General features: G+C 45.2%; 1 protein-coding gene across 11 annotated transcripts in view; it reads left to right on the top strand.

The window, feature by feature from the left end:
• C1h10orf90 (similar to human chromosome 10 open reading frame 90) overlaps positions 1–13,198 on the top strand; it is a 233,575-nt gene extending 220,377 nt beyond the window's left edge. For all 11 annotated transcript variants that reach the window (XM_039107617.1, XM_039106695.1, XM_063287197.1 and 8 more), the window contains 3 exons: positions 8,753–8,816; positions 12,209–12,308; positions 12,395–13,198. In XM_039107617.1, the coding sequence (XP_038963545.1) occupies positions 8,753–8,816; positions 12,209–12,308; positions 12,395–12,433 (203 nt within the window). In that variant the 3' untranslated portion in view covers positions 12,434–13,198. The remainder of the gene's footprint in view (positions 1–8,752; positions 8,817–12,208; positions 12,309–12,394) is intronic.
• Positions 13,199–14,334: the final 1,136 nt, after the last annotated feature.

Raw genomic sequence — 14,334 nt, 5'->3', positions numbered from 1 at the left:
GTCAGCTCCTGAACAATGGTTGCCTTCTTCTAAGGGTGCACTTCCTTGGATTTTCATTTTTCTTGCTTTGTGTTGATGTGTGCACATGTGATAGACACCTCTTCCAAGCTTTACAAACTGGCTCCGGAGTTAGAGGTAGTCTTCTCTGTGATTAGGTGTACAGGAACTGTCCTCTGGATCCAGGGACAGCACAGTGAAGTAAGTCTATGTAACAGTTAGTTAAGGGTGGTGTTACCAGAGATTACAACAGCCCTTGTCTATAATGGCAGCAGAGGCTGGAGCGGTTTTTCTGGCCTGTCGTTCTCCTACTGAGGAAGCCACAGATAAGGAACCTCTCTTGGTACTTGATCTGTCTTGCAGTAGTGTTGGAAATAGCATTATTCATGATGGATCCAGGGTCTGAAACACAAGCGTGTTTGGAGGGACGAAAGACCAGAACCTATAAATATTCCAGAAAATGTAAGTTGTAGAGAAAATCTCTTATAAGCATCACGGTCAAAACAAAAAACAAAAAAACAAAAAACAAAAAAACATACAGCCAATGAGGTGAGGCAGAAAATAGGAGATGGGACATTAGGCAAGGATAGAGAGAATTCTGGGAAATTGTCAGGGGCATGGGAGATTTGCTCCAGAATACTGAGGAGACTGATAGAAACCATGCAGCTGAACTCAGGTTAGAATAAAAGGGATAGCAAGTCAGAGAACAAGCCATAACTTTTGGCCTAAGCAATTATTAATACTCAGAGATGTTTATCATCAGAAATTAAGTGGATGGGGAAAATTAGATTTTACATGAAGTATGCCAAATTGTGTCATAATACTAATAATACTAATAATACTAATACTAATTTAATTATGTAATTATTAGTAGTAATAATTGTTATTATTACTAGCAGCAGCAGCAAAAAGGGTTTTGCTATGTAGCTTTGACTGACCTGGCAGTACTCTGAGGCCCAGGCTGGCATTGAACTCATGGCATTCCTCCTGCTCCAGCTTCTTCAGTGCTGGGATAACAGGTGTGTCACCATACCGAGACAGACTTTATTCTATTGGTGAAGATTCAATCCCATCCAATGGGTAATTTTGGAAAATGCAGATTAACTTTAATGGTTAGTGTCCTGTAGCTGGCTTTCTTCGTTCTCAGTGTCCTCTAGTCCAGGGCTACCTACAGTTTCAGAGCAGGACCCAGGCCTCTTAGAGTTATTTTGACAAATGTTTGTGCTATGCATCCTGTTTCCTCTCAGAAGTTCATAACGCCCAGGGATATCAAAGGCACTTACAGATCCTGCAATAAAGTATTTAAATTAATTTCACCTTATTCTCCTAAACATCTTTACCCTTGTTTGGTTTCAAAAGTCTACTCTGAAAATATTATTCTGTGATTTTTTTGTTGTTTGTGTATACCCATTGTAGTTACTAAAGCAGCCTCAACTGCAGCTGCAGTTTTCTGTTTTTCCTTGGAAATTTAGGATGATGAGGAAGCATTCCTATCGTCTGCCCGGGTGACGCTTTGGTCCACCAATGCCTGGAAGTGAGGGCCAGAGCCCTAGGGACTGTCTGGGCAGCCGACAGTGTGGGGCCTGTTTCTATCTGTGACTGGCTTTGCCTCATTCTGGAAGGTGGCCTAGAACTCTGTCCATGCTGGCTCCTGGGCTCTCTATAATGGTGCCCAGCATGAAGCCTTCTGTGCTGTCCCAGGCCTTGGAAAGTGCTTCAAAGATGCTGTGCTATAAAATAAGCACAGAAAAGACAGAGAAGCCTGCTAGACAGAGCAGAACTCTAGCTGACAAAATGACCAGGAACTTGAAGAATGGATGGCCAAGATGCCGTTTTCCATTCACGTGGACCCTTGATGCTGTGCTACCATGGCATGGAAAACTTCCATGGTCACACAAAGCACACAGCTCCTAGATTCAGCAAATGGAACGTTGAATGCTGGTGTGTCTGTTCCTTTCCTCATTCCTGTGATCAAATAGCTGAGAAGAAAAGCTCCAGGGGTTGGGGATTTAGCTCAGTGGTAGAGCGCTTGCCTAGCAAGCACAAGGCCCTGGGTTCGGTCCCCAGCTCCGAAAAAAAAAAAAAAAAAGAAAAGAAAAAAGAAAAAAGAAGAAAAGCTCCAGGAAGGACAGGTTCCTCAGTTTAGGGGTGCGACCATTATGCCGGGGGTGGGGACCTGGTGGTAGAACTGGAGGTAGCTGGATTGCATCTGCAGCCTGGATCAATATTTAGCTCTCACGCTATCTCAGAGTGGCATTTCAGGTCAACCACAGCAAACTCCCTGAATGATTAGGATCCATGCAGCATCTAAGATGTCCATATTTTAAGTGTTTTGTTCCTCATTGTAAGGGCCAATTCAGTTAGGCATCCCTGGCCTGGCATTCCTGTCTCAAGGCGGGGAAGCTCACAGGAGGACTTGGCTTGTTTCTCATCCTTCACGCTACCTTCTGTCACAGTAACAGGAGTCCTCAAATATAGGTGTGCTAGTAAGTTTTTGTCAACTTGGCACAAGTTAGACTTAGCTATGAGACCCACAAAGACAAACAAATGACACTGTGTGCATCATGAAAACATGATATTTAACTTATGCACGCTTATATTATCTTTATGTAGGATTCCCTGTTTTGTTGAGTTAGATCATTAAGAATTAGGGCTTGTTAAATTTTAAGGCCCAGTGAAGCAGCCCATCTTCCAAGTGGACATTGTGGAAGCTCAAGGGGGAAAACAACCATATAGGTTTCTTTGGAAGTAGATGCCCTTTGGGGGTTACTGTGGGGCTTCGAGGAAAGCAGTGATCTGATTTAGTTCAGCGGCCTCCGTTGTTGCCAACACTAGTTAATGGGATTTCTATAAATGTGACTCATGGGCCCCTGTGTCCTTGGCACTCTTTAGGCTAGTCCTCTTTGGTAATCCCTCTGACTTTTAGAAGGAACTGATGAGGATTACTTGATCTCTTTGTCCCTTGCTGGGGTTAGGCAATAAGTTTTAGTCTGGGGCATCTCATGTCTTCTGGTTGGAGGGGCAGAGTGTGGGCAGGGAGGGGGAGAGGTGCTGACCTGAGCAGTATAAATGGATAGAAAAGAGACCCTCCTGGTCTTGGAAGCTTGTGCCACTTTGGGGAAAGGAGGCAGGCAGACAGCTGTAAGTCAAGTCTAAAATCCTATCAGAGAGGACCTCTATGATTCAGGACAAGGATGACAATGACGGTGCTCATGGTCCCAGCACTAGAACAGGGGAGCTATGAAGCACATAGAGAACCTATTTCTCTCCAAAAACAAATATTTTTTTAATCAATGTTCCTTATATGTGGCTTCAGCAGCAAGGTCTTTGAGCAAGGGAATGTTTCTGGCCTCAGTGCCTCAGTCACGGTGGTCCCTTTCAGTCACCCTTCCCAAAGGACCCTACAACTCCGTCCTTCATTCCCTTCCACCTGTCCTCTCATCTGACTCCTGAGATGTAGCCCTGCTCTCAGCTTGAGGGTGACTCTCTGTAGACAGAATGATTTCCATACACCCCCAACACCCCAGAACCGCTTTGCCATCTAATTCCTCACATGTGTTTCTGGAGAACCCCTTGGATTTTTCTTTTGTCTAGAAGGGACAGAGAACTGTACTGCCCTTTCAAACTCTCTCACGTGTTGGCATGGGAGTGGGTGCACAGCCTTGCTTTCTCAGTCACTACAGCCTCTTTTGGGCTTCCATCTACCCCTCACACTCCTAGACCAAGGTGGTCACCAAGTGTAGCAGTCAGCAGGGACAGGATTCCATATAAGCAGGACAGCGTGTTAGAGACGTGAGATACTTTAGAAAACCCAGCACAGGAATTTCCCATCACAGAAATCCAGAGTCAACACTAATCTTCATTAAGCTTTTGTGTGGTTAATTTCAGAAGTTCTCATTAGCCCAGGCTAAGTCAGCCCACTATTGCCTACTGAAGATGAACTAGCGGTTCCACAGTGGTGAGGTGGGTAGACATGATGAATGTGGTAGAGCTTAACTGAATCTCAGAAACCATGGTGTGATGACTCTAGCCAGATGCTTATCTGAAATCATTCAATGACCAGCCCTGTGATCTAAGAATATAGGTAAATAGAGTTTTCACTCTTCATGAAAAGGCCAGTCCTTAATGCTTTTTTATAGAAGACTTAAGGAGGTGCAGACCAAGTGTCCCCTTCACAGGGCAGCTTATTGGTTCTGCTGTGTTCCAAAAGGCAGAATTTGGTTTTCGTGTTCCTTAGGAAAAGCAAACGTCTAAAACATTCTTTTAAGAGCCCGGGTGACCAAGGAAAGACTCCTGGGACTTCGTTGTTGAGATGGATCTTGAAGAGTTGATTATCACATAGATGACTGCAGAGGGAGGCTGAAGCTTTGCCAGCCCATGGGAGTTGTAAAGCTTTGCAGGAGGGGAAGAGCTGGAGTCCCCAAGCAACCAGCTGTACTGGCATCAGGGTGGTCCTGGCTGCTTCCTGGTGATATGACACTGACAAGAGGCTGCATGCTGAGGCCACCTGTCCCCATATGGGCTCACACACAATTGTTGTAGAAATTGCAATAAATACCTTCCTGTGTTTATACAGATTAATGGGATTTGGGGAATTGGATTTTACAAGAGCCGTCTCAGAAGCTTGGAGGACTTGGTACCTCATTGCTTATTGACTTTGAAACAGGCAAGGGCTTAAGGAAGCCTGGCCTTGCCAAATGAAGTCAGAAGGAGAGCCTGGTGTGTGTGGGGGTGTGTGTTTTCCAGAATGCAGCTTACCTTGATAATGTTATTAAAGAAAAGCTCCCTCCATTTCAGCGATAATAGAGTAATTATAGTTGTAGTCTTTTTCTTCCAAAGAAGTCAGAATATATACAGATCTAAGAAAATCCATAAAAGATCCAGAAGGAGTTGAAAGTGATTCTCACCAGTCTCTCAGTTTTATAAAAGTAGAATTTCTTTAAGCAGGAATGAGCGCATGGGATTTCCTATATCTTTGAGCAAAGCACATATAGAAGGGGCTTCTCAATGCTGAGACTAAACAGCCGACGAATCTACACAGCTGACAAATCGGTGTAAGAGAGGAAGGGTTTATCCTGCCCTCAGTTGGAGGATACAGACCATCATGGTCGGGGACTCATGTCAGCAGAATTGGCTCACAGCTGTGGTGGTAAGAAAGAGAGGTGATTTGCTTTATCTGGGTGGACTGGGGAGTAGAGATCCAACAGGAAGTGAGGCTAAGCCTCATGGCCAGCCCTCTAGCATTCTATTTCCTCCAGCAAGGCCCCACCTCCAAAAGTACCACCAAGTATTCAAACACATGAGCATACGGGAGACATGTATATGTATCATAATACATCGCATTAAATGACTCCCCTATGAGTCACACCAAAGCCTTGAAGAGTTATAAAAGGAAAGAGTGTGTGGGAAATGAATTTGAGATTGATCTCAGGAGAAGTGGTAGAATCCTTGTTTATAGTTCTCAAAAAGATCCTATAACTACCAGTTAGTGGCAATGTATTGGTGATCCAGAGTACAGGTAGATGCCACTAGGCTAACGGGGACTGGAACCCAGTCCTGCCTCTCACTCATACACAGCGAAGCTGAGCAGGTAAAACTCACCCTTAGGAAACTAATGAACACCAGCTCTAAAGCGCCAAACATCATGAACATGACGCAGGGTTGAGATGAAGATTGAGATCACGGAAGGAAGTTTCTGTGATAAAATGACAGACAGAATCATTGTGACCACTCAGATACCCAAAGTCACCCCAACCCCAACCCCACCCTCACACCCCTGTTCTGGCCATCTCCCCTCAGATTGCCAAAGGTAAAATGCCATCGGTAGAATAATTTGTCAACTTACTATAGCTAAAAGTCACTTGTGGAAGAGAGTCTAAGTGAGGACTTTATCTAGATGTGTCTAAGCCAGTTAGCCCCTTCTCCTCTAAGTTTGCTTTGGTCAGGCTATTTTATGACAGCAACAAACGCCACTCAAGGCAGGTGGAGTAGTGACCTTGGAGCCACTCTGAATGCTTCATTTCCTTCACTCCCTCCAGGGATGTGTACCCCCTGCCTTCTCTTCTCATAGCCAAGAGGCCCCAGCACATATTCCATTTATCAGAAGGGCTTGGTGATATTAAGCAGACTCAAAATCCATAGCAGCAGCACCCCCCCCCCCCCGCCCCAGTCAGGGTGAGCACATCAACCTTGAGCCTTCTTCAATATAGACTTGCTTGTTTTGTACCTATTGAGGACTGCTGGGTCCAGCATCCCACCTCCTGCTCTCACAGCAGGCTAAAAACAGTTCATAAAACAGAGGGCTGGAAGTGTCAGGTGGCTCACAGTTCCTTTTGTTTCCTCTGGAAATAGACCCGAAGCTTAACTGTGGTATCAGGTGCTCTGAAGAAACAGACAAGTGTTGTTTATACTGCTTTTATCCCTCCCCTCCCCATCCCCACCCCCGCCACCCCAGGACATTGTGCCTGTGTGTCTGTCTACACTGGCTCTACCCTGGCCTCCAGTAGCTCCTAAAGAATGCTAATCCAAAATTGGGTTTGAGACTCTGCTTAAGGTTTCTCTCCCTCTCTGAAGGCAGTCTTCAAATAAGCACATATTTGAATATGCACAATGACCAGGATCCAGACAGATGGAGCTGGAACTCTGTAGGTTCCTTCTGGGAAGTTCCAGGAGCCCTGTTTGGGGGAGAAGGGGGGAGGGGGAAGCTAGGGTTGGGCACCAGGAGGACATGTACCTCATTTCATCATGTGTGATGTCTTCTTTCCTCACAGTCCCTACCTTTCTGAACCCTGGAGTCTTTCCCCTCTCAAGCACCATGTCATGGGGCAGGGTGGATCATTACAAACTGCACTTGCAATCATAAAAATAGTCTTTTCTTTAATGACTTAATGCAAGCTTATCCACAAAGATATATTCCCCTCTGTGAACCAGTGACTATGTTTTATTATCCAGAGGGGAAGGCGTTCCTTAATAGCCCTGTTTCCCTGTACCTCCACGGAAGCCTGACTCCTTATGCTGAGTGAAGACAGTAAACCCATTGTCTAGACTTTCCAGAAAGCAGGACAGCTGCTCAGATATATACTGTAGGAGAACCACACCCTTGGCTCAACCAAGGCTGAGAGGCTTGTAGGTATTCTAAAGTCAATGCCTTTTCAGATCTTGTAAACGGTAGAAAGTATTTTTTAGATATACCATTGTAAGGTATTATTAAAGATTAAGATTATGTATGTGTATTATGTATATGTCACACATATGCACAACACACACACACACACACACACACACACACACACACACACTGTTCTACTTGTATTTTTATTGTTGTAATAAACTACCCTGACAAACAGCAACTTGAGGGGGAGCAGGGTTTATTCTACCTTGCAGTTCATCACTATGGGGAAACCAAAGCAGGAATTTCAAACAGCTACTCATATCACAGCTTGTTTGTTCTGTTTCTGCTCAGTTGGATTTCTCCACTCCCATACAATTCAGAATCCCCTGCAGAGGGAATAGCGCCACCCACAGTGGACTGGGTCTTCCCACAACAGTTAACATAATATAACCCACCACAGACAAGCCCAAAGGCTAACCCAATGTAAACAGTCCCTCACTGAGGCATTCTTCCCAGGTGATACTAAGTTTTGCCCAGTTGATAATTGAAGCTAACCATTACATGTATTTAACTTAAAAAAAATAAAGACCCACAGAAAACAATCTCATGATTTCATCATGCCTACTCTAGTGTACTTTTTTTAGTCAAAGGGCCCTAGCATATGTGACTTGTCCCCTGGCTTCTCTAGGTGTTGGCAGGTCTAAGAGGGCCTTCATATTGAGAGGTAGAATCTCTGAGTTTCCTTGCCGAAGGACTGCAGGCAGGAGCCAGACCTTCCCTTTCAGAATATTTATTCCAGGGGTGTTTGGGAAGTCTCCTTGTCTTTAGAACCCTCTGAACCTGGTGTAGGGGTTTTTTCTAGAACAGTAGTCTCACACCTGTTACTTCCTTCACCAAGACATGACTTCTAAAAGGAGCGATTGGTGAGGCAGCTGTCTGTGCAGCAGTTCATATGCTGTAATAAAATATCCTATCAAGAGGTGATGTAAGGGAGGAAAGAGCATATTAGGCTTTCAATTCCAAATTTCACTCATTATTGGGGGAAGCCAAAGTCAAGAGCAGACAGAGAATAAATTCAGGAACCCTTGCTTGCTTGTATGTATGGTACTTAGCTAGACTTTTTTTTTTCTATTTCCCACATGTATGCATGGTACCCACAGAGGCCAGAATAAAATATCAGATCCCTGGAAATTGGAGTTACAAATAGCTGTGAGCCACCATGTAGGTGCTGGGAGCTGAATCTGAGTCCTCTGCAAGAGCAGCCAGTGCTCTTACATGTTCAGGACCCAGCCATGAAACGACACCAGCCTCCTCCAGTATAGGCCTTCCTATGCCAATTAGCAATCAGGAGAGCCCCTTCACAGACATGTCCACAGGCCACACAATCCCTCATGAAGACTTTCTTTCCCAGTGATTATGTCAAGTTGACAACTAAAAGATTCTGGCATTGTGCTTTCCTTCTCTTTAACTCTTGCTGAGAACAGCTACTGGCTGGTCAATTGGAATCCCACACTATTCCTCTCAGGGTATAGCTTGGCGGAGGGTGAGCAACCACAGAGAGTGCTCTGGCTCTCCCTCAGCTCTGCTCCATACATTGTGTTATTCTGTATTTCCTGAAATTAATCCTCTTTCCCTTTCTTCCAGATAACTTGTTCAAACCCAAAGAAAGATGCATTTCAGAGAAGGAGATGCATATGAGATCTAAAAGGTACTTGACTGTTGTGGGATGTATGGAAATTGCTGGAGAGGGGGTCAGGAGGCTTGAAGAGCCCAGATGCTGTCCCTTGGGCCAGGGCTTCGAGACCTATATTTAAGGGCTGGGTCTTCTTGGCTGCTGATCTGAAAAACCTGGCTGAGGTGAGCAAAGTTGTCGAATTGTGCCTCGGAATGTTTATGCTGCTCTTGGACCAAACTTAGGAAAGTGGTGGGTCTTGGATTCAGGAGTGGGCCCATAATTGGTCCCTAAGTGATCAGCAGATTCTGAACTGGAACTCTTTGGTGCATTTGCCTCGTGGCTCTGGGCAGGAGCCATGTGTGGCTGCACCTTTAAAAGTAATTTTATGAGGAGGAGAGAACCCATTTTTTTTTTCTGGAGGACGTTGACTGTGGCAGTCCTGAGGAAAAGCTTCCAAGCTGGAAGCCGGCAGAGCATGGGAGCCAGAGGGGCCTCGGAGGGGCCACAAAGTGGTGTTTCTGGCAAGTCTGTCTCTGGCAGTCTTGGCAGAGATCGCCAGGGTTCTCCCTGCTTTGCCTGGCCAGTCACTATTCAAAACTCCCACTAACTCTTAGCACCCTGGGGCACACAAAGGCTACCATTCTTCCCTGGGACCTGGCTTCTTAACCAGGACACAAAAGCTCAGCAGGGTTGGCCATGTTCACACACATAAAATGTCATTAAGCTGTAATAAAGTACCCTAGCCCTGAGAGAGATTATAGTAATTAAATCAAATTGATAGTGCACTCAGAGACACCAATGAAATACGAAGAATAATTTTGCCCCCATTCCAGACCTTAAATCTCTGCTTTTACTGTGATTATGTTGTTTCCAGGATAATTAAGTAACTTTGGATACCTACAGGGAACCTCTTTGAAAGTAAGAAAATAAGAATAGGGACACACCATTAATGACATGGCGCTCAGCATTCTAACCGGCTTACAAACGGTCCCTGCACTTGAAGGCTTGCTGTTTGATAAGTGAAAAGTTGTATAGGCCTTGCAACAAAAGTGTTCTATTCAATTTAGTGGGAAACCCTACCAACACCAACAACAAAACCTTCCTCATTGGTCCCCAAACCTAAAACTGCTATTACAAGACCTCGTCAACCAAGCAATTTAAATAATGGACTTTAAAGAAGCAATAGTAAGTAGACAGGCTCTGTCCTGGCAAATCTCTAAAGGAGAAGCTGGTGTTTGAGGAGGACCAGGAAGCTCGCTGAAGTTAGATTCACAGCCTGTGGTTGCCCTTAACTGGTCTCCTCAGGAGGACCAAGCAATTGGATCTCTTTGCTCTGTGGAACATGCCTGGCTGGGCTCTCCCCAGCTTTCCACAGTCACCTGAAAATGCCTTTTCTTTGTGTCCCTTGTCATGGATTATGTTGGTTATATTTTTATTCAAATCAAGCAAAAGAGGAAAAGCTAAAGTTCCCTCAAGACCAATTAGCCAGCTCTGCTTCCCTTGGCCCCAGACCCATCTGCTAGAATGCTCATAGTTGGTCCCCTTCCCCCTCCCCTTAAAAGCTTCCTGCTTGTACATTAAATGGGCGCCCGGTCTTCAGCCATTCAGTGTTGTGCTGTATGTGCCTTTCCCCCTGGCACCGTCCGTGAGCTTGCTCAAGATGCAGGTTTCTTGTTTTTGACTGCCTGTGCAGTGTCCTCGTGGAGGCAAACTATTATATATCAGAGTATCTCGTCTGAGGAAACAGTGCAGGGCCAGAGGTGGGCCACAGAAGCTTTTGTTTCAACCTTCCAGTTGAGTTGGATGGTCAGCTCCAGGAAAGATGGTCTTTGGATCTCAGGAATTGCCCACTGGAAGGCTGTGGGACCAGCTCCCTAAAGGTGTACTGCTTTATCATACATTAACATAACCCTTACTAATACCCACAGTGTACAAGGTTCCGTCAGGGCGCAGGCCTCTGCAGGATTCCATGAGTAGCTGTGTGCCATGTAGTTGTTTCACAGTAAGTAGCATTTAGCTTGAGGTCCCAATGCTGGCCCACCATTAGCCAACTGAGGGGCTCTACCCAAATTTCTTCATCTTGCTGGGACTTACGTTCCTTGTTGTATGACAAGTCCCCTTGGGTATTTCTTCCCCTTAAGTATGAGCATTGAGAGTGACTAGCCTGATGCTCATGCCACCTACTGATATTGTCATTGTCCTTTTATACTTTGCACTCATGCTTCCAAGGGCAGAAAAATCTCGAACGTGTTTCATCTGACTTCATACATGAGAGAAAATGAAAAAGAGATATTTGAACTGAATGCCTTGTACAGCTTAGCAACCCTTAGGCTCAGGATCTAGGGAATCCATTGTGTTGGAGGAAAACCAGTTAACATCAGTACCTAAACAGTTTGTGTTGAGAAGAAAACAACCTTCCAGACAAGGGTCCCTTAGACCCCTCCATTAACTCTGAAACTCATAATTTTACATGGGACAAGGACAAAACACGTGAGTCTGGAATGTATTTAAAAACAGTTTAATCAGACATGCTGAATGCTAAGAGAAGTAAGCATTATTTTCCAGTCTATGCTTCTTGCCGCTGCCATTCATCTGTCGCCCCCTTGTCAAGTCACAGGTAGTCAAAAATTGGATGGCAAAAATGGGAATATGTAGTAAACATTGACATTCAGAATGGCAAGCCACTGGGTCAAACAGCCCCCCTTTTACAAGGAGTCCCCCCCCCATACATATAAAATCACTATTACTGCAAATGCAGGATGAGAAGTGACATCCACACAAATGCCTGGCCTCCCATCGTGACTGCTGCAGTGCCCAGGAAGTATCCTTGAGATGCTGACCCCAGCGTGACTGTGTCCTGGGACCTCAAAGAAGTTTTCTTTCTTTTTCAGGGCCACTATGAGTTTAATTAGGTTTATAAATATAATTGTTTTGTTTTATTTTTTTCCTTTATTCTTTCTTGACAAAGTAAAATATATTGTTTTTTTAAGCTATCACATCAAAGGTGAATAAAGCAAACCAACAGAAGGAAAAGAGCCCCAAAGAAGGCACTAGAATCATAGACCAACACGGTCACAGACTCCGGAGTCTCAGAAATACTAAACTGAAAGCTATAACATGTATGCAGAGGATCTGGTGCAGATCCGTGCAGGCCCAGGGCATGCTGCCTCAGTCTGTGAGTTTATGTGAGCTTAGCTCAGTTGACTTAGAGAGCCTGTTCTCCTGGTGTCCTCCATCCCGTGGCTCCACCTCCTCTTCCACAGGGTTCCCTGCCCTGTGAAGGCAGGGGAGAAGTTCTTCAGTTGGCATCTTTCAGTGCCAGTAGGCCGGAAGGACCCTACCTGTGGGCTCCTTCCTGCCGACGAGCCGGGCTGCCCTCTCACACCAGCAGCGCCTGCCATCACCATGTCCTCTGTCTGTTTCAGAATCTATAATAACTTGCCGGAAGTTAGAAAGAAAAAAGAAGAGCAGAAGAAAAGAGTGATCTTACAGAGTAACAGGCTCCGAGCAGAGGTCTTCAAAAAGGTAGCTAGCTGGCTGGCGCAGGTCCGAGGTGGGCGGTACCCAGGTGAACGGTGAACTTGACATCTTTGTTTCCCTTGCTTCTACAGCAATTACTGGACCAGCTCCTTCAAAGGAATGCAGTTTGATCCCAGGCGGCTCTGCTAGCCCAGCCTGAATCTGGGAACACTTCTGATGATGACGCTGGATGAACCATTAAATTTAATGCTATCTTCACACATGAAAGAAACTTTCACTTTACTTCTGATTTTTTTTTTTTTCCCACAAAGGAAACGTCACTTTCTGAATGTTCCAAACAAAAGCCTTAGAACTGCAAGCCGCAGATCAGCAGTCCATTGCTGGGACTTCGACCCCTTGGAACCGACCATTTCCACCCGAGCAGGAAAGCTTTATATATTCAAGTGTGCTTGGACGCTTGTTTTTTGTTTTTGTTTTTCGGGGTGGGGGGCAATGTTTTTTCTTTTCCAAAAATGTAAGAAGCAAAAAATCTCTCATGTTTTAACTTCCAATCCCAATGGCTGCCAGTTCTGAAAAATCTAAAGTCAAAGTTCATTTTGAATACACGTCCTGGAGTGCCAGAGGCTGATTTGAAGTGGACTGATGGATAGGCAGAACACAGAACAAGCAGGAGAGCCCTCTGCCTCCCTCCTGCCCTACCCGCAGTGCCTGCCTTTGTTAGCCGCGGTACCTGTTTCAGTGGGAGCCAGGAGACTGAGTAAAGATGGCAGGGTCTTCACCAGCCACACACAGGAAGTCATCTTGACCAAATGGCCCAGCGGTACCCACTTTTATCTATTCTTTCAAGCTCTCCTCCTAAATATGTATTTGTGGAGTTAAGAACAAATTAGTTTTTGCAACAAACGTGGAAATAAAAGCAGTTGTTTGAAATGCAAGCATTTCTCTCTCCTTTATTCTGATAGATAATGGCAATACCCACTACAACCCCACAGTGACACTGTGTCTTCTTCACCTCTGCCTCTGGCCACCATGAAAGTCCTTGTGCTCCAAATGCCCAGTGGGGAATGTCACTTCTCTGAGTTGGTGCAAAGAAGTAGAGATGTCTCCAGTGAAGATGTAGAGTGGTGCAGGAGCCCTGGTGACACCCCTGTTCCCTCTTTCTGGTGCACATCTTTTTTTTTTGTATTTATCTAATTTAAAATGTCTCCCCGAGGTCTCTGTCTTGGCACTGTCCTCTCTGCACTTCAGCAGAGCCAACACCATCGCTTTCTCTTTTTGTTCCTTTATTGCTTTATTTGTAGATATCTGTCTCTGTGTGTATATACAAATATGTGTGCTCACGTGTTCAGATGCAGGCATGTGGGGGGTACATGTGTGTTTACTTGAGGAGGCCAGAGGACAATCTTAGGCATCAGAATTCAGGCACTATCCATTTAAAAAAATATTTCTTGAGACAGGATGTCTTATTTGACCTGGAACTTGCCAAATAGGCTTACCTGCCTTTGAGTTCCAAAAGTCTTAAACTGTCCCAGCCTCTCTGGCACTGGATACAGAGTGGCATTAAAAACAGACAGATAAAAGCCAGGCAATAATGTTACACGCCTTTAATCCCAGCACTGGGAAGCAGAGGTGGACAGATCTCTGAGTTCAAGGCCAGCCTGGTCTATAGAGTGAGTTCTAGGACAGCCAGGGCTACATAGAAAAACCCTGTCTTGGGAAAAAAACCTAACCAACCGAACAACAAATACCATAGGCCATAGGGACCCAACATAATTTGGTATGCTTTTCCCATGCCATTGGCGAACTGTCCCCACCCACTAGACTCTACACCTGAGCTTCATTTTGTCTGCCCTGTTCAAAGGAAGCAACCTGACAGAACCCTCAGGAGCAGAAGCTCTGGAGTGCCACTACTATTTCTGCTCTGTGGCCCTGGACACAGATGCCCGTCAACATCCAGCCAGGAGAGAAACCACATGGTAATCCGAGAATGCGTAATGTACTGAAGTATTAACCATATAGAGACTTGTCTAATAAGAAGTAGAGGGAGCTCTGGAAAGCCCAAGTAGCCACA

Source organism: Rattus norvegicus, chromosome 1 (assembly GCF_036323735.1).
Source record: "Rattus norvegicus strain BN/NHsdMcwi chromosome 1, GRCr8, whole genome shotgun sequence".
In the NCBI taxonomy this organism is placed as follows: domain Eukaryota; kingdom Metazoa; phylum Chordata; class Mammalia; order Rodentia; family Muridae; genus Rattus; species Rattus norvegicus.
Note: the sequence above shows the minus strand (reverse complement) of the source record. Positions and strands in the feature narration are given on the sequence as shown.